Source organism: Periophthalmus magnuspinnatus, chromosome 4 (assembly GCF_009829125.3).
Source record: "Periophthalmus magnuspinnatus isolate fPerMag1 chromosome 4, fPerMag1.2.pri, whole genome shotgun sequence".
In the NCBI taxonomy this organism is placed as follows: domain Eukaryota; kingdom Metazoa; phylum Chordata; class Actinopteri; order Gobiiformes; family Gobiidae; genus Periophthalmus; species Periophthalmus magnuspinnatus.
In genome coordinates, this window is record NC_047129.1 from 3057025 (window position 1) to 3076843 (window position 19819).

The 19819-nt window shown below is 38.1% G+C and overlaps 1 protein-coding gene across 1 annotated transcript in view; it reads right to left on the reverse strand.

Annotated features, from left to right (window-relative positions):
- tgfbr3 (transforming growth factor, beta receptor III) overlaps positions 1 to 19819 on the reverse strand; it is a 96283-nt gene that overhangs the window by 51110 nt on the left and 25354 nt on the right. Inside the window, exon 3 of the mRNA XM_055221480.1 lies at positions 10732 to 10919. Coding sequence (XP_055077455.1) covers positions 10732 to 10919 — 188 coding nt within the window. The remainder of the gene's footprint in view (positions 1 to 10731; positions 10920 to 19819) is intronic.

The following is a 19819-nucleotide window of genomic DNA, read 5'->3' on the forward strand; positions in this document are numbered from 1 at the left end:
ACTCACCAAACCGCTGCATCATGCATCCCGCTGATTATGTGATTATGTCTACTCTACTCCGCAGTTTCTTTAAAAAAACAACAACAAAAAAACTCGTAGCGTATCGTTTAATCCCAGGTGCTTATTCTCCATGTGCCAAAGCAGTTTTGAAGGTTTCATTGCCTTATTTGCTTTTCCCGTATGTTACGCAGAGCGGACTCTGTGCGTGAGAGTCACCTGTAGCGACAAACCCAGATTTTAAGTAGGCATTGTCTGTTAAATTTATCTTTCTTTTTCTTGGAGGTCGTAGTCTCCTCTTCTGGCTCCTCAGTTGTCCTTTTCCCCTTTGTTAAAAAGATCTCCAAAGACTTTTGTTTTGGCTCATTTTCACTCGCTTGTGGCTCTACTTTTGTGCGTCGTGTCTGATGTGTTATACGTGATACGTCACCGCGGAGACAAGAGCAGATAATATACTTGCTACTACATCAAATAGATTTCTGTGGCGATTTCCAGCAGGATTTTCATGATACATCTACGGACGAGCTTATTAGTGTGTCATTAGGGACGGGCCAAAGTTGCTTCTGACCCCTGTGCGCACAACGTCTGAAAATCAGGGCTCTTTACGCAGGACTGTGAGCTGTGTCTGTGTTAGTTCCCAAGCCACGCAGAGCCGCAGTATGAGGCTGAAAGAGGCGCATACGGCTCCGGAGCCGCGAGTTGCCGACCCCTGAAATAGAGCCACTGCACGTAAGCTCGACATCAATGAATCCAACTTGGTCAATGTAAAAAGACGACAAAAGTTTTCAGAGGAAATAAAAGCAGATTTTCCGTGTTGGTGCAGCTTTATTTTCTAAACCTGCAGATGTGTTCATCCCGTGTTGTTGTCGTGTTGGTGCCAATTTTCAGGCACAGTTTAAAAAAAAGCGTGTCGGTGCACCGTCTTTCTGTGTAAATATCTCATGTTACAATATGAAAACCTGCGGCTTTTATTCAGGTGCGGCTTATATATGTACAAAATTGATTTTCTCTTCAAATTTAGCTGGTGCGGCTTATATCAAGGTGCGCTCTGTAGTCCGAAATTTACGGGTAACCACTTTTGCCACTGAACTATGTCTGGCATTAGCTGCAGTTGCTTCTCTACTTGTTGTTGCGCGCAATTTAAAGCATTGATTGTATTTTGTTTTCCTGCACCCAATGCTGACACATGCTACCGACTCTAATGGCATGTTTGGTGACAGACCTAGCTTATCCAGCTACAGCTGTCATCCCAAGAGTCGAATTAGATTTCGGTAACCTGATAGTCAAGTCAAAGCTCCATCATTGCTGCTGGTAAATTCTGGTACTGACTGGAATGAACACTGCAGCACCAAATCCCAGTGCCAACGACCTGCTAATCAATCAACACTGGTCTCTATAGAGATCCTGCTGTCACGCAATCCCTGCATGCACCACCAAACTCCATACTGACAGGTGAAGTGACGGACAACTCACACAGAAACAAAACACGCTGTCCATAATTAACAAACTTTATCAGAGTTTCAGAGATTGTGGGATATATACATTATCAGGGTCCTGAGAAAGCCAAAGCTTACAGACTACTGGAAGAAGTGCATCTCAGCATGTTAGCATAAACTAAATGAGTTTAACACCATACTGTGGAACATTTCAAGCAAAGCAATTACATCTCCATGACACATCCCCACCAGAACAGTTGCACATATTGCACCTTTATGTAATCGATGTAGTGCACAATACTTCTGTTTGATGCTTTGTTAGTACAGGTCTAAGTGATTGATCTCATTTAGACTGTGGTGTATGAGTAATTAAAGAACTCGATATTTCCTTCACAAATAAATTATTGTCACTTACATAACTACGCATCTTATAGACAAAGAGATCTGTGAGCTGTGCTGAGTCTGGGACCAGTTAAACACTATCAGATGAGAGCCTGTTTGTTGTCTGTCTGGATCTTGGCTGTTTCTGGATCACTGAGAGTGCACAGAGGCAGCAGGGGCTCAGGACACAGAAGGACTGGTCTCTTATCAGAACAGAGCTACAGGGATGCTACCTGGAGCCTGTTGTCTCTACGGTGATGGTAATCTGTCTGTGTGCATAACTCAGAGGCTGCGACATGAGAACAGAGATGAAGACACGTCAAAGAGAGGGGTGTGGGTACTTTAGTAATCTAAGGTGGATATGGCAGAAAGAAAGTATGCAGAGAAAGATTTACAAACTATTTACAAATAACATTAAACTGAACTAATTGAATAGAACAGTATTTTCAAGAAATAATAATCTTCGGTAAAGGTTTATTAAAAGGTATTATGTGTTTGCATCTTTTCTTATCATCAACTACTTGGCTCCAATCATTGGAAATTTCAGAAGAGGTGCATTATTTCATTTCACTCTGAAATGAATAGAACATATGAAAACAGTAGGACTTGCAATTGTTTTAGCTACTTGAGCAATACATGTTTTTTGGTACTTGAATGATTCTTTTTTCAGTATTTATTTGAAGAGAAATTATTTTATTAGTTTATTAGTTATTATCATTTGTGTGTTTGATACAGTACTGGTATCTTTTAATGGTATCCAAACCTTAATCTTGTGAGCATAGATTCACAAGAATCCATCTCAGGCAAGACCCTTTCACCTTGCTTAGTAGGAAAGTGGCAGGAGTGAGACAGACCAATAGGGCAGATTGACAGCCTCGCTTTCAATCTTATCGTTGTTGTTATTATTATTATTATTATTGCGGGAGAGACGTCTGTGCTTTTCTCTCATCTGGATCTAACCAAAGATTCTTTGGCTTGTTCAACTGTTGAACTGTTGTTCAACACATTGACCAGCTTTGAGTTTTCATTAGAACCTTCCGATTGCTTTCAGCAAGAGACATTCCAGGTAATAATCAATTAACAGTGTTAAACATTTCAATCTGGTGAAAAAATACAAATGGATAAGGACACCTGCCAATGGATAAGAACACCTGCGAATGTTTGTCATATTTAATAACAATATAACAAAAAGACCGGTATAGAACCTAGTTGCATCAATTTTCTAAATTGCATATGTGAATGAAACAACCCTCACACACCAAACTTCAGTCAAGTCTCCATCTGTTGGTGCTTTACAGATCTGCTCCAGCTGATCAAACACATCCAGAGCCTCCTCCAGATTCAAAGCCTATGTCCATTGTTTGCCTTTCATAAACTGATTAAAGAAAGCTTTTTTCTCACAGAAGATACCATGGCCCTCTTGTTTATTCTCAAGCCAAACTTGTATGTGGGGTGTCCTGTTTTCCATGTTTACTTTCACCCTGTCCCAAGCAGACACATGCATCCACATCACGAGTCGACAGCCAATGTCTACGATGCCTCCTGTGGCTTGTTAACATAGTGCATGTAATAGAAACATATGGTAAAATGTGCAAATCTGACCTACCTACACCATTGCAGTGTTTGAGAGAGGGGGCAACGCAAATGAACACTTAAACATGAGGTAATTGTTTTTGTAGAGCTTGAGTGGCAAAACAGCAACACCTCCGGGTCAGCAGTCTGCCCTTGCAAAGATGTTTGTAATCCCAAAAGACATGCAGCATGGAATAACATAGCGCAATAACAGCTCAATCTGGTAAACTGTGTTCATCAACAAACAGGATCTTTGTTTCCTCATCAAAAATGTGCAGTAGTTAACGTTTCTGAGAATTTGGAACACATTCTATTTCTAGCAGTAATATTAACTTTGGCTTTGTTGAAATCTTCATATAAGCCAATATTATATTTTCGTTCTACAGTGCATATCTATATCAGAGATTGGGACAGCTGAAGAAATAACATGTGCTTGGTTTTCCCAAGATTAAAGTCCCAATTTGTAGATGCAGGCAAAAAGAGTGTGAATCACTGGATACTGTTTGGAGGAAATTATGGTAACAAAATTGCAACCTATGCAACCTGAAAATTGCATCTATTCAAATTGCAATTTTGATTCGAGATCTTGTAGCCCTATTAAAAGTACCATAATATTTGTACCATAATATTTGTTAAAATGTATTATAGTTTCAAACTGACTTATCCAATATTTTCACAAAACAAAACATGACCAGATGTGTCCAGTCCACTAGCATGCCTGTCAAGTAACTGCTGTAGGGGTTCTCCCATGCAGCTGCACCCATGAGCCCTGTCGTCAGCGCTGGTGTTCCCTTTAATAACAACAAAGTCCTGGACTGCAACCTCAACCAGACCAGGACCAGACCCGGACCAGAGCTGGACCAGAGCCAGCTGTGTGCAAGCGTCATGAGCAGCTGTCCATGTCTCCCTGTGAGTAAGAGTCACTCGCCTCAGTAAAGACCCGTGGTAAATGGGTTCAATGGGCCGCTCAGGAAACCATTCATTGGTCTCACAGCCGCACTCGCAAATACACAAATACAGACACACTTCAAACTGGGACTTTCACTGATGGATGTGGAGCTGGAAAGCTGCAGCTGGAAAAGGGGGAGAAGGGCTGGGTGATTCAATGAGGACCAGGATAGTATAAAAGCAAGACAGATCCTAACTAAATCCAGCTAAGCAAATTATACCGAAATGAGGACTAATAATTCAAATATACTAATTGATACTAAAACTGATATGAAAACTAGTTACTCATTTGAGTATGTATAGATACTAAATTCACAGGACAGAAATTAACCTTTCCTGTATAGCCTTACAATGATCGTGAGCTATAAGCCCACATGGACCACTATGGAACACACCTGGACAACTGAAGGATTAGATAGCCATAACTTCACTTGACAATATAAAAGAAGGTACTATTATTTCAAGTTATATTGTCTAAAGAAAATTTGTTTATTATTATCATTGTTGTATCGGAATCAGTATTAAGCATCGAGTCTATTCCTTAGTATCGAAATCGAGTATCTTGACCACACTACTAACCAAACTGAATCAGGTCTAACCCAGAATTAAACCAGGACTTATAAATCCAAGAACTACCAGGACAGAGCACTAAACCATGTTATAACAGTTTTCCCTCATCATTAGCTTACTCTGAGTTTCAATCAGGCAATACGTGCATGTTTGAGTAATCCTATATTGTCCTGCATTTGAGAATAGAAGGTTCAGGAAATGCTATTTCACATACCCCCTATCTCTGCCTACTGATCAGTACTTATTTGGGGTTATTTGAAAAGATTAGACTCTGGGTCATACATATAGGGCACTTATACTAAATTTGTATGACAGCACTTATACTTAAAAGTATAAGTGCTGTCATACAAATATGACAGATAAACTGTCATATTTGTATGACAGTTTATCTATTGTTATTTATTGACTTTTATACTGACTTTGAGGCATTCTGCAAAACAGTATATTGTTCTAATGTATGCAAAAAATTAAATAAAATGACTCTTGAGGGTTCAAAAATGGTGCGATATAATTTTCTTATGCGATATAATTTTATATATATATATATATATATATATATATATATATATATATATATATATATATATATATATATATAAAGAAAATTATTGTAAATGAAGATAGTTTACTTGCTGCAGGGAAATATCACTATGAATAGGTGGGCCAGCAGAAGACAGACTTCTACAAGAAGTTGGTATATTTTTGGCATTTCATAGTAGACTAGACCATAGTCTACTTTGAAATTCCAAAAATATATCATATTTCCTTTTTGAGTATCTATTTACCTTATTGCCGTAGGCGCCACCATCATCATTCGGGTTGTATTATTTTGCATCTTGAAAGGCAAATAAGTTCTATACAGACTACAAGGCTGTTTTAAAGCCTCCCAGAAAATATGTACATTATTGCCTTGTTAGCGCACATGAATAGTGAACATTTTACACAAATCAACCTACTTTATATCATTGTTATTGTTTTCTTAAATTCTTCATCTAAATTATTTCCACTTAACTGGAAGTTCTACTATAACAAAAGTACAGTTTAGTAGCATTTAGAGCAAAAGTGGGTGGGACGGAATACTGTCAATAACATGGAAAGTCAGTTTGTGCTCCTGGCCCCTTTGCTAAAGCCAGCTGGAGGCCTTGGTTTGGTTACATCATATTCCTTCATAACTCTCCATGAGCCCATTACTCAGACAGTCCTGGATAGAGTGCTCCTTTACTGAGCAGATACTGTGTGTACTGAGGGCTAGACACCACTTCCTAACCCCAACAGTGAGGTGAAGGCAACTCTGTGAAATTTACATAATCCCACTAACCAGAAGTCCTATGTATCTAACTGGGGCAATGTTTTCCAAATGAAACATGGAAAAATACATAAAATAATATGTGGTGGAGAATTCAAATTGATGGCCTTTGGACTTACAGGACTGGAAAAGCCATAGATGTGATTGATCATGTGGCTAAACTGCCCTGCTGCTGGCCGATAGCCATCAGTGGTTAGAAATCTATAAAAATAAGTTACTTTCATGTTGACATATATTTTTTCCCTAGATTATTTAATTATAATTAAATAATTCCCCATCAATGAGAATCGTTGCCCCAAAAGTTATGTCTTGTTTTGTATTATTTATTTATTTTCATTGGTCAATACGAGATTGTTGACAAAGCCTCTCAATCCAAAGGTATAATCAGTATTGGATTGATAAGGAAGTGACTTTTTAAAATTTTGATTAAATTTGCAACATTATATGCCAAATGGAGGTCAAAATGAATGGAGGTACAAAGGGAGAAAAAGACAGTTTAACGACCCCTGGCAAAACAAAAAGATTCAGATTCAATTGTTAATTTTCTAAACAAGGCTTTTCAAATTACTCTTAGCATTTATCCCGTTATATGGCACAAGGACTATCCACTTTTTAGGGCTGGGCAATATGTTGATACTCAAAATATATCTATATAATTTTGCCCTATATATAAATTTGACCATATCGTAAATATCGATACGATCTAAGAGCCACTGGTCAGCCCATTTGTTTCCCCGGCTCTTCTGGCTCCTCTTCCTCTCACCCCGAGAACAGAGCCGCAGCCTGATGTTTGCCTGTGTCGCAGACTGCTCCATCTGCATGTCCTGTTCTCAGAGTCTCAAGTAAAGCGGTCCATTGTCCACCAGGAACCGCAGGAATAGCTATCCAGGACTTAAGCTTTATTTTGCTCACTCAAAAAGCTTGAGTTGCAGTACTCCATTAGCTTCTTTTAAACGCATTTTTCGCCGAGTCTGCTTCAGACAGCTTCATGTTTCATGCTATTGCAAAATGCACTCGGAAGCTGTCCCAAACTAATTCCACACTGTGTCCCCAAAATTATACTAATCGCCTGCCCTGCCTCTTGTGTTGTCCCAAAACACTGAGTTTGAACAATTTCAATGACACCTCAATCTGATGCCCTTTCGCGCCTCCTACACTCACCACCAAGGCCAAACCAAACAGTATAATCCTAAAGGGATGCTCTATTTTCTGCTCCAGGTGACTCAGGTAAACACAGTACCCATGATCTTCAGAAAGCTCTTATCTTAACATCAGCACCAACCACCCCACCAGAAAACTGAAGCCCGAGACAGCTAATCTGCAGACAGGTAGGTAGATACCAGTCAGATGTAGATGTCATTATGAGAAGAATACTAGTTTATTTTTAATATCATGATTAGCCATACTAAGCAATGATTAAACAAAGTCTCAACATACAACATACATGCTTTTCAAAATATATAGTAGACCTGGGCGATATGGGAAAAAAAAAATCTATTTGATACTGAAAACATAGACAGGCTGACCTCAGGCATAAAGCAGGGTGTCAGAATTTTATTTTAATTATTGTGCGTTACCGCCATCAGTAGAAACACCTTCACGTGTGCTACTGCTATAAATGTGGAATGTCCGTGTACAAAATTAGGTCTCAAGTTTCACTCATAAATGGTGAGAAAATAGTTGTTTACTTTCCGTAATGTGGACGATAAGGACACATGGGGAGACATGAAGAGATGCGCTGTGACCTTGACCTTTTATTTAAACAAGAGAGCGGCGGCTCCTTTTCAGTACCATGCACTCTTACTGCCACCCGGTCGGCTGTAGACCTGTAGATTAAAATGTGCATGCCTAATCGATCGACCAAACCATTCTTTTGAGTTGTTTAAAATGATCAAAATATGTAATATGTTAGTGACATATGACTAAGCAGGGCTCCGGACGGCAACCAAATGCTTGCATTTTGCCCCTGTTTTTGCCAGAATTTTTTTTTCTGTGCCCAAGTTTCCTTGTGTACTTATCTTGACAACAGTAATTTACATATAGATTAAATATAGATAATCAAAATCCATTATCAAATCAACCCTGACATTCTTTTTGGACAGAGGAGACGGCAGGCTCCTCACTTGACCCTTAGAGTGATGGTGAACCAGAAGAAAGGCAAATCAAAATAGAGATTGATTTTACAGATAGCAAAAGTGTACGCTTCACAGGGATATCCATAACAGTTCAACCAAAGGTCTCTACTGTTGATTTGAGCTATAGTATGTCTTAATCATGATATTCGATCTAATTTAAAAGGCGTCTAGTTTACAATTTTATCTATTTTTCCTTGAATCATAATAATTCAAAATTCAAATAAAAAGTTAAAATGAGAAAAAGATCCATCAAGATAAAAAATTATTCTAACAAATGCCCTGAAATTTTGAAGTGCAGTGTTTTTATTTAATTTATTTTAAAAGTTTTGGCGTGTGTAACCTGAAACTTATAATTGAAAGCATTACAAGGAAGTTATGGAAATATTATCATAAAATATAATAAGAAAACTTTCCAAATGTGGCAAAAATCTCTAATACATACCATTAATTTAACTGAAATATTTTTTGAAAAGTACCACCTCATTGTTAGCAAAGTGTTTTTGTGGGTCAGTTGCCAGGAGCGCCTTAGGAGACAAAAAGAAAACTGTTTTTGACTGACAGCTTCCTGAGATGTGCATAGCTTTAACTTCATCTACATTAGATGAAGTTAATAGTTTCTATTTTTTTATCTGTTTTAGCACAATTTTCTGAGGTATAAAATCATGCCTGTTGCAGATACTAATCGATACTAAAACTGTCTTGAGGTGTACCAGAACAAGTATAAGACCACATAGAGTGGTCTTATACTTGTAGTGTATGTCCATGGAGCACTATGGAACATACCTGGATGCACACGTTAATATAAAAGGAAGTACCTATTATTTAATGTTGACAATCACATTCTGTTGTCTAAAGGAAGAATGTATTTATTTTTTTATCATTGTGGTATCAGAATCGGTATTGAGTCTATTCCTTAGTATTAAAATAAAGTTGGATCTAACGTAACTTGACCTTAAGGTGCCATCTGCTTGACTCCACAGAGATATACAAGTTAAATACTATACTGTGGAACATTCCAAGCAAAGCAATAACATCTTCACGGCGACAAGAAGGTGGCGATCCCTCCACCAGCTTTAAAAACGTAGTACAAAATATGCTTGGAGAAGAAAGACATTACTTACAACTGAAGCATAACTCGGGACAGTAGGTTAATATTTATTTTGACTCAAACTTTGTTGATACACTAAACAACCAAATCTTGTGAAGCAGCTACATGCACTATGATTCCCATCCAGGATGTGCTTTGGATTAGAACAAATACCATCTCTCCAGCACCTAAAAAAATCTCTCTAAGCCTGTTTTTATTAAACATTACACAACTGGAATTACCAACAAATCCTGCGCCATATCTCCAACTAAATTAGTGGTGTAACCTGTCATATGCACTTTCATTTCAATGGATCTTTACTTTATGAAAATCTGACTAAAACAACAACCTAACTAACTTGGAGATGTTGTACAGTGTCTCCACGGAAACCGCCTTTGTTTACCTGCTGACTAAGCATTTATCAGTGTTTTTTGCTAGTCTCACTGCAGCATCAGCAGAGCAGAGTGATGACACGTCTGTGCACGCAGCTCTTCACACTGCAGTGACTGAGGGGCAGGTCATGGGACGGTGTAAAAATCCCCACACAGAGATTTTGGGGGCTGTGAATCATGTGAAAAGTATGGAGAAAGTGAGAGAGCGATAAGGGAGTGGTGCGGCATGACAGCTCGCAAATCAATACTAGTGCTGAGGGTACACTTTAGAGAGACAGGGAGATTTAGTTTGAGGAAAGATGGTAATAGAGCATGTGTGTAATAACCTAATCTCACAGAATTGACATGAGAAATAAAGCTTACATACTGTGGGAGAGTAATGGTGTCTATAGGTACTGTAAAAAGCTAGGTGTGTCGAAACTGAATGACATAGCACTTTCAACTATCTCCAGATTGTCTTACACATCAGGAATGAAGAGAAATTTGAACTGTGTTAAACTGCATGTTGTTTGAATATTTGTATAGTTTTAAAACCTGCTTCATTCGACCAAGGGACGATACTTTGCATACCAATAACAAGGCGTGCTTGTATTAATTAGACAACTTACCATCTAAATTCCAGCTGGTACCTTCTCCTTCCTTAAGTTGTCCTTGTAAAATTGATGTTTAATGTTGTAAAGTATATTATATCTCCTTTCTGAAAAGCCTATAGATGCTCCGGTGATGCCAAATAATATTAACTGTAACTAATTAGATCGATGTGTAGCATAATGCCAGCTGATTGCACATATAACAAACACTGAACAATGGCAATTGGTTTAAAGGTAATTTCTATGTGTAATCTGGGCTCCTGCACTCAGGTACTGTTACTGCTTTGGAGGCAAGTGAATAAAAGTATAAGACTGACCTGTGGTAGTGTCCCGTCCTGTCCCTCTGGTGTGTTTCCTCTGACGTTGACTACATGCACCTCCTGTGGTAGTCCACTGGTGCCTTTGCTCGCACATCCAGCCAGAACAGTGAAGGTTTTGGACAGGGCCTGCACCGGGTGTCCCTGCCCCACCGGGAGCAGCTCACACGGGCTACGGAACACAGGACCTACAAGGAAAAAAAACAACAACATTTTACTGTAAGGCACATTTGATTTTTTGTTTTGTTTATTTCGTTATGAGTCAAAGAACAGGCATTAACAATATTAGACAACTCTATAACACTAACACTTACTACAATCACCATGTGGTTCAGCCCTAAACCAACTCCATTTGTAGATAAATAAAAACCTGATGTACTTTATATTTCATACAACACACAACTTAACCACAAGTCACTTTGTTTTAAAGACTCCACCGCAGGTTACCAGAATCCTATGATGATCTCATAAAGTGTACATAAATCAAGTTGCCAATGTTTGACAAAGTAAGCAAACAGCCCCTTCCCCTCTCATAAGTCATGCACATTATGACGGATCATTCTACAGCGAGTATTTTTCTGCAGCGCTGGCCCTCTGTATTAACCTGTAGCCCTCTGCCAGCCAAACAGAGCTCTGATTTCAAACACATCACACGGAGAACGCCAACAGCAATCAGATGGAGCATTTGGAAACAATTAAAGCCTTAGTCAAAGACAGTTCCAGAACAACATTCGGTTCCATCCAAACGATCCCCAAACAGAGCGTCCCACAGCCGAGGGGTACAGCTGGGGGTAGAATACACTTCGGTGCACAAAGCTATTGTTTTTAATTTGTTTCATTTTACAATGAGCTGACACAGGATTTAGATAGAGCCAGGGATTGTGTATGGTAAATCTCACCCATTCATTTTTGTGGGAATTATGAGTGAGGTCTGCTGTTGCTTGTGTAACATCAATATACATGTTCTTTTGGAGGGTTTTGGTTTGTTTTGAAAATTATATATTTGACATTTTTTCTTTGTCTAAAACATTCAAAAGAAAAATTTGGAAATAAACTTGATTTTGTTGGTTAAGGGTTTGGCCGATCAATTGATTATAAATTAAAGGTGCATTGTGTAACCTTTCTGGGGTGCGGATGGCCACCTGCTGGTCTCCATGGAGATACTTTTGTTTTGACTAATTGGTACATAGTACACTATTAATTTTTACCTTTGGGAGTTGCTTCTCTACAGATATGACCAATAGTTTGGACTGGTGTCACTTGCTCTTTAAGCAATAAATAATACCATACTGTGGAACATTCTGGGCACTGTAATATGATCTCTAAGACACACAGATGGTGGACGTTCAATTATCTTTTTCTTTTTTTTTCATTAATTTATTGGCTCCCTTTGACTCTCCTCCCACAATGTTTTGGATCATACAATGTTGTTGCAGTGATGGAAAAAACAAAAATTCAAAAATGTGTTAACCAGTTTGGAAATGTTCACTTTGGAATAACTCCACACTGGTATTGTTGGTTTTGAGTGTCGATAGATGAGGGTTGTAAAAGTATAGAAAATCAGATACTCGATACTAAAACTAGTAACCAAAACTAGACACTCATTTGAGCTCTCATGTCTCTGTGTTTGTGGACAAGCCGGCATGCGTTACGTTAGCGTAGCGTATCTGATTAACTGTTAATATCTTATATAGCCCCCCCCCTCGAAACAGAGGCACCCCACATTTTGAGAAGCTCTTGGCTAACTCTATTAAACCCACCTCTATAATATTCTGAACAAGCAACAAAGCGTAAATATTGTCTAATAACTAAATTGTGATATACATTAATGTTATTTTGATAATACATGAGACATTAGAACTATACATAAAAAATACATCAGCTATTGTTTTAATGGAATTTAAAAAAGCCAGGGACAGTATATGGCAAAACTCATGCGTCACTTTAGTGGGAAAAACACAAGCCGCCTCTTTATTGTTACCATATTAGTCTTTTGGGGATGCTCGGCTTGCACATGTCTGGGCCTGGAGATGTGAAGTCACTGTGGGATGTTACAGCACGTCCCAGGAACATGCATATAAAACATGGCAACGGCTGATGAAAGCACACAGGCTAATGCTAAAAACCTGTGTAGCATCTGGGGTTCATCTCTCGCTCACCAAAAACAGCTCCTTTCATGTATAAAAGTACATGAAATATTTATAATACTACTAAAGTACAACTAAAAATCCACTATTCCCTGGTGGTAATTATATTGAGATCTCTGAGCAACAACTTGGAACCCATGGGACTTTAAGCTTCCTGGTTTACGCAACCTTTTGGAGGACCATATCAATCAATAGTTGTTATCCGACTATCCACAGACATGGCCTAACAGAAGAGGTTTTGTTACCAACATGACTACTTACTACAACTATTATTTCTGCTATAATGCTGATTTTATATAGTGCCTTTCCTTATCTGCTAATATAAGTCCGCACTAGGGCCGTAGTCAACTATAGAAATTATTGGTAGACTAAAGACATTTTCTGTCAATTGATTTTTGAGTTAAAAGGGGGCGTGGCAAACAATAGAGAAATAGATAATTTATTGTCATATCATGGATCCGAAATTAGTTTCACAATTAAACAGCAGCTTCGTCAGAGACACAATAGAAGGACATCACATATAGACATAAACACACAGAACAATTCAACAAAGACGACTTCTGCTCATCATGGTATCACAGATTTTATGGATTAAGCTCGTCCTTTAGCTTCAGGATAGACTGATGTATGAAGGACTGTCTGAGCCTGATCCTCTTTAAGTGTGGTACTTGGTACCTATGCCTGGATGGTAGCAGCATATATTGTGTGTTTAGAACATGGCTGGAGTCAGAGATGATGTTCTTGACCAGTCATGAGCTGTTATTATGGTAAAAGGCTTCAAACAGTCCGTTCAGGGGTTGGGCCGCAATATTCCAACATATTTGAATCAAACGTTTTAGTCCAGATTTTGCAGTGACTGAGAGCCAACTGTATCATACAGCACTACAGTACTGTAGCACACTGAGAATGACAGAGCTGAAGAGCAGAAGGAGCACCTGTTGAGTGGCCCCAAATGACCTGAGGCGACAGAGGAAATATATTCTCTGTCTAGTCTTTTTACAGATGAAGTCAATATCATGTTTTCAAGATAATGTTGAGCTCTCAAACTATTACATGTCTCTATGTATCTGACCCAAACTGCACTCACAAGACTACAACCGCACGGGAGTTCATGCAAAACAACTATTTATGCAGAAACAATGCGAGGAAATAATGTATTTCTATAAAGACAGATTCAATTTGTAAGTTTAATCTGCCTTTGTAAACAATAATACCAAATCTTCCGCTCCTGTGTGTTGTTGTCCCATATAAATCTGTATAATCTAAATATAGTAGATTTATTCAAATTTTGTTGAACTAAGATACCATGGACCGATTAATCTACAAAAAGACTACAGCCCTAGCTATCAGGCATCAAGCTAGTTTTAGCATGGTGGATAAAATTTAATAAAAAATACTGTTCATGATTGGGCAGTACAATTAATAAAATTTCAAATTTCATAATTTATTCCATATTCTATTGCCCATCTTCTGTTAGTACATTGGTACATGTGGTTTGGAGAAGAAATATTTGATTTGAGCCATATTTATGTGTTTACAAGAAGACAAAATATAAGGAAAAATTGTGATTGATCCATGTGAGAAAGCACTAGTTTGCAATCAACAAGTTTATGGATTTGCAAAACAGTCGTTCATTGCAGCACTACCAAATTTAGGGGGGAAATATCTGCCAGTAAAAACCTGCAGTGTCAGTGTACGTAGCCCCATCCTCCTCTTGTACTCCCTTCGCACTGCAGTCCAGCTCTCACTCATCAGTCCTCTGTCATAACCAGAGCAGAGAAACTCACTTTTTCCTTTTCACAACAAATTACACAATAAACAAAGGCAACACACAAATATACTGCCAAAAGAAAACTGGCAAACAAATCATTAGATTGCATAACAATACAAGCTAATGAGGTCTACACATGCTATTGGGTTATTAGAGTGGGTCTGCACAGTTTAGGAGTGTTAAGTTTGATTTACCTTTTTTCTAAGCAGATAATAACAAATAATAAAGGATCCTATTGCAATTGTACTAAGTAACATGGGGTAGACGATCACAGTTACAGCATCTGCTAACTCCATGGAGAATAAAACTGCTATCAACCTGAGGCCTTATTCCAAGACTTTCTGCGAGTAATGTGACACTGCGATAAGTGTTTGCCTTTCAGCCAGAAAGTTGTGGGCTATATGCCAAAAATGTATCACAATTTTCAGGTCACATTTTTATTTGATCATCATTCAAATGTACACTTATATCCATAGTCACAATAAAGTCAGCTGCTTCTTCTGAAAGTTGTATAGGAAAGTGTGTGTGCTCAAGCATAGAGTTGCATTTAAAACAACACTGTGTGACTTTTTGGAGGTGGCACATCACCTGAAGATAGATATATGTCCGTGAAACATATAAATATCTATCTTCCGTTATGATACATATGTTTTGTGCTATCCTGTGGAAGATTATATAAGGAACAACATTTCCATGGAAACAAGCAGGAGGAAGCATTGCTCCAGGCCAAATAAGAGTCAGGTTTGTGGAGATGCAAGCATACTCACATTAAAGATGATATTTTTCTACCTTTTTCAGTGCAAAATGTAGAAAATGAAAAACATGCTTATATTTTGGTATATTTTTCAACTTGCACAGTGGGACTTAACATAAAAGCACATGGCCACAGGGATGAGATCAAATTCGATTTTTATTGCCATATTGCCCAGCCCTATTCTAAAGCTTCATAATATATTGTAATGTGATAATGTCCAACCCCCATTCTACACTGAAGCAAAGTAGGCTCCTTTAAATCCCATGGTGCAGCAGGTTCAAAGGAGTAGGTTTGTGTGAGGGCTTTTAAAACTTCACTGATCCGAGCTGAGAACAATAGACAAAAGCCATCATCCATCATACAGTGTGTCAGGGTCAGATACAAGTCCTGTCACATGTGTTTTTCCCATCAGGCCTTGGGTCCAGTGGGCTCCCTATAAGTTCAAGGACAAAGAGGCCCTATAAGAAGGCTCAACTTATTCTGCATCTCTCTGGAAAAGCAGTATTATTAAGTGAGATTGTGAAGAAGTGAGAATCAGTGAGTGTTCTATGTTTCCACTATATGACCTAAAACATATTTGTTTAGTATTTATTTAATTAGAGGTATTTGTTGTATCATGTCTGTCCATTAATATGCTCTGTCCCAATCAAATAAATAAATAAAATATATAGCTAGAAAATCCCTAGAAAAATATGCATTCTTACTGTGAGTGGGGTCACCATTTCATAGATCTGATTTGTAACTGTAACTTGCTCTTGTCTTATTACCTGTTTGCCTCTATCCACATTAGGTAATATAAATGGTAATATAAAAGAAAGTACTACAATTTAATGCTGCAACATTCTATTATTAAAATAAAGAGATATTATTATGGTGTTGGAAATTGTATTGAGTATCAAGTCTATTCCTTAATATCGAAATCAGGAAATGTGAAGCATACCGGGCCAAGCAAGAATATTTCTATGGACACATGCAGGTAACGGACCCTCTAGCACAAAAGTTACACAGTGCACCTTTAAACGCAAAGAAAAAAAGTGTCATGGCCTTTGAGTATCGAGTATGGTCCATCACTCTTAAAACACCATGACATTGAGGAAAATTTAAGTGTATGTATATTATATTGGCTTGTGACATTTGTTTTAAGTTACAACACTGAACAATTTCTGCTTCCATGGAGTGACAAGCTTTCAAATTATGTTCATTCCTTCTCCAAACACTGGTCTCCTTCTGTGTGCAGTATTTCGCTATAATTACATTACTTCTAGGTCCACAATGTGAGCGATTACCATAGTGACTGACAGGTCCCTTGACCCACCCCTCCCTCCCTCTTCCACAAATCCAAAAGTTTATTTCTACAACTCTGCCTTTGCAGGGGATTAGTTCATGGTCCGGACATTGTACAAAGATGTTTTCAGCAAAAACGTATAAATCTATCTCTTTTGTTTCACTTCCTGTTTATATATATATATATATATATATATATATATATATATATATATATATATATATATATATATATATATATATATATATATATATATATATATATATATATATATATATATATATATATATATATATATATATATATATATATATATATATATATCACTCTGTTTATTTAAATTATTATTATTATTATTTGTGACATTAACAGTCAAAGGACTGTCATTGCTTGAAATATAGGCAAAACCCAGGGTATTTTAAACAACATTTTAACAGTAGACTCTTTGTTTAGAGTTGGCCTGTCAGGGAAAGAAAATGGTGATAAAATATATAGTGTTTTATGGCTCGGTTTGCCTCTTATTTTTGTAGACATGACATACGGTTCTGCTCATAAATCTATAACCGCTGTATGCAAATTATGTTTAAGAGCTGAATATTACGTTTCTATTTTGCCTGCAAGTTATAGGACAACGTTCAGACATGGTTCTCCATTTGAAAAGTACAGTGGCCCAAAAAAACAAGCTGGACGTTAAATACAGTCAGTATACAACAGGATACATTTAATTTCTTGTATTATAACAAAGAATAAGATGTATTTTTACATGACTGTACAATGAAAACAAATCAACACTCGTCTCACAGCAAGATGGTTCCAGGTTTGATTTCCGGGTCACCTGGGCCTCTGTGTGGAGTTTGCATTTTTCTCTCTCTGTCTGAATGGGTTTCCTCCAGGCACTTCAGTTTCCCCCATCAACATGAAGCATGCACAGTAGTTAAAATCCTGACCGAGACTCGCTCAAGGTTTGCTTTATCAGATCAGCTCTATTGCACTCACTGCTCCTGACAGGTTGCCCCAATTGCACTGAAAGAGGTGTAAAATACAGAGGACACATTTTCTACGAGAACAATAAAGTGTACCTTCATAGAGATGGGATTGTTTATTGTGATAAAAAAGGGTAAAAAATAATTGTTTGTGGGACATTCTATATAATCGTGATAATCGCCAACAAAAATGGGCCGACAGTAGCTCAGTCGGTAGTGTTTGCCCACTGATCCGAAGGTTGGCGGTTTGATTCCTGTTCTCAACATAACCCCCCCCCCCCCCCAGTGTCTGTGTACACTGGTGTGTAAATGGGTGAGTGGTTGTTTTCACTTATAATAAAATACAATACTAAAACTGTTGTTTAAATATGCTCTGAATATGAATAATTATAATTTTAATTATGAATAAATTCAATTTTTTAAACTGTCAGCAACTTATATAACAACAATAATAATTGTGATATAATCATTAATTGCAATTATTTTGGCCATGATAATCGTGACACCAAATTGTTGTCTCATGCCTACCTTACCACTGAACGAGCAGATATTTTAGTCCATACATGAATCTATATCTTTACCAATACCACCTATAATGAGTGCCTTGTAAGGCCAATGTTATAGGTGCTTGTCATCTTGTTTTTCTCTTTTTTTTTTTTTTTTTTTTTTACATTTTGAACATTAATAATACTACTTTCCTATTTCATGGTCTTAAAAACCTGCTTACGACTTTTGCCCACAGTGTATGTTCAAGTCATATACAATAGTAGTCTTTAAATAGAGACTGGGCCAGTCCTCGTTTGGTCCTATCTGCAGATAAGCTCTTGTTGTTTTGAAGAAGGGTCTTTGTTTTCCCTCCACATGATGGCACTGCGCCAGGGCCGGGCACAGGAAGTGATGTCAGAGCTTGTGCCAACCCGGGACACATGTGATATTCCCACAAAGACATTTCCGAAGATAAACAAACAAAGTCTCCCCCTTGAGAGAGAAAGAGAGAGAGGGGGAGAAAGAGAGAAAGAGAGAGGGAGAGAGGGAGAAAGTGCATACCCAACATACAATACTCTTTAAGTATTTAGTCAACAAGAGCTCAGAGCTTTTCCAAGGGGAACTGATTGGAGGATAGTCAACCCAAGATTTTTTTACATTACTAATAGCAATAGTGGTAGTAAAAGTAATAGCTGAAGAAGTGAGAGCAGTTGCTATACTAAACTAAGTGATAATCCACTCTTTAAACTTCAGACTTTAAGACACATTTAACACTTTTCAAATACCCTTTCACAAGATTAACTTCTGAACAACACATTTTTTTACAAAGCAGGCTATGTTCTATGAGCATCTATTTAAGAAGAAACCAGCAATGTTGTTAAACTCACTAGCTGATTTGCAGCTTTGTTTTTTTCTGCAGTAGTATGTCTTCAACTAGCTCTGATGGTTTAGTGGGTATGTCATTGGCACGCTGAAGACTGGGGTTGGAATCCTGTTCAGAGCATGCCTTGATGATGACTGATTTATTACCCAGCATGTTGTGCTCTTCAGAGCTGACACAAGAGAAACAGGGAAACCGACAGCACCAACAATCTCAGAGACTCCTTTATGTCAGGGGTTTAGTGGACGCAGTGGTGGTTCAAGTCTTGATACTGGCACTTTGAAATTGTCACTGTTTTTGCGGTACAATATGGAAGTATATACCAGCAGCCATGGGCAATTATATCTTGAATCTAGGCTATTGGCAAACTTGAGAAATTGAAGCCACAACGTTCTTTTCCAAGTCAGGGGCATTACTCTTTCCTTTTATAAGCCAAAAAACCCAACAAAAACACCAGTATATAACTGCAGAACACAAGGTAAGCACAGGGCCTCTCGGTTCAATAAGGCCCTCTACCTCAGCCCTGAATTTAAGTCTGTTCCCATCTATGCCACTAAGTCTACGTGAATCCTCCGTCTCCTGTCTCACCCCTGCAGGCCACGATTCCCATGGACTCTAGGAGGCGTAATATTGTACCCGCTCTTGTTTTGCTAGGGGGATTTTGGGCTGAGGAATTGCTAGCTCCTCTGTGTTGACACTAAAACTGCAGCGCACTCACCCCTGAACTCCGGTCCACTACTACAGGAAGTGAGCTAAGCCGTTGTTCATAAAGGGGAGGGAGA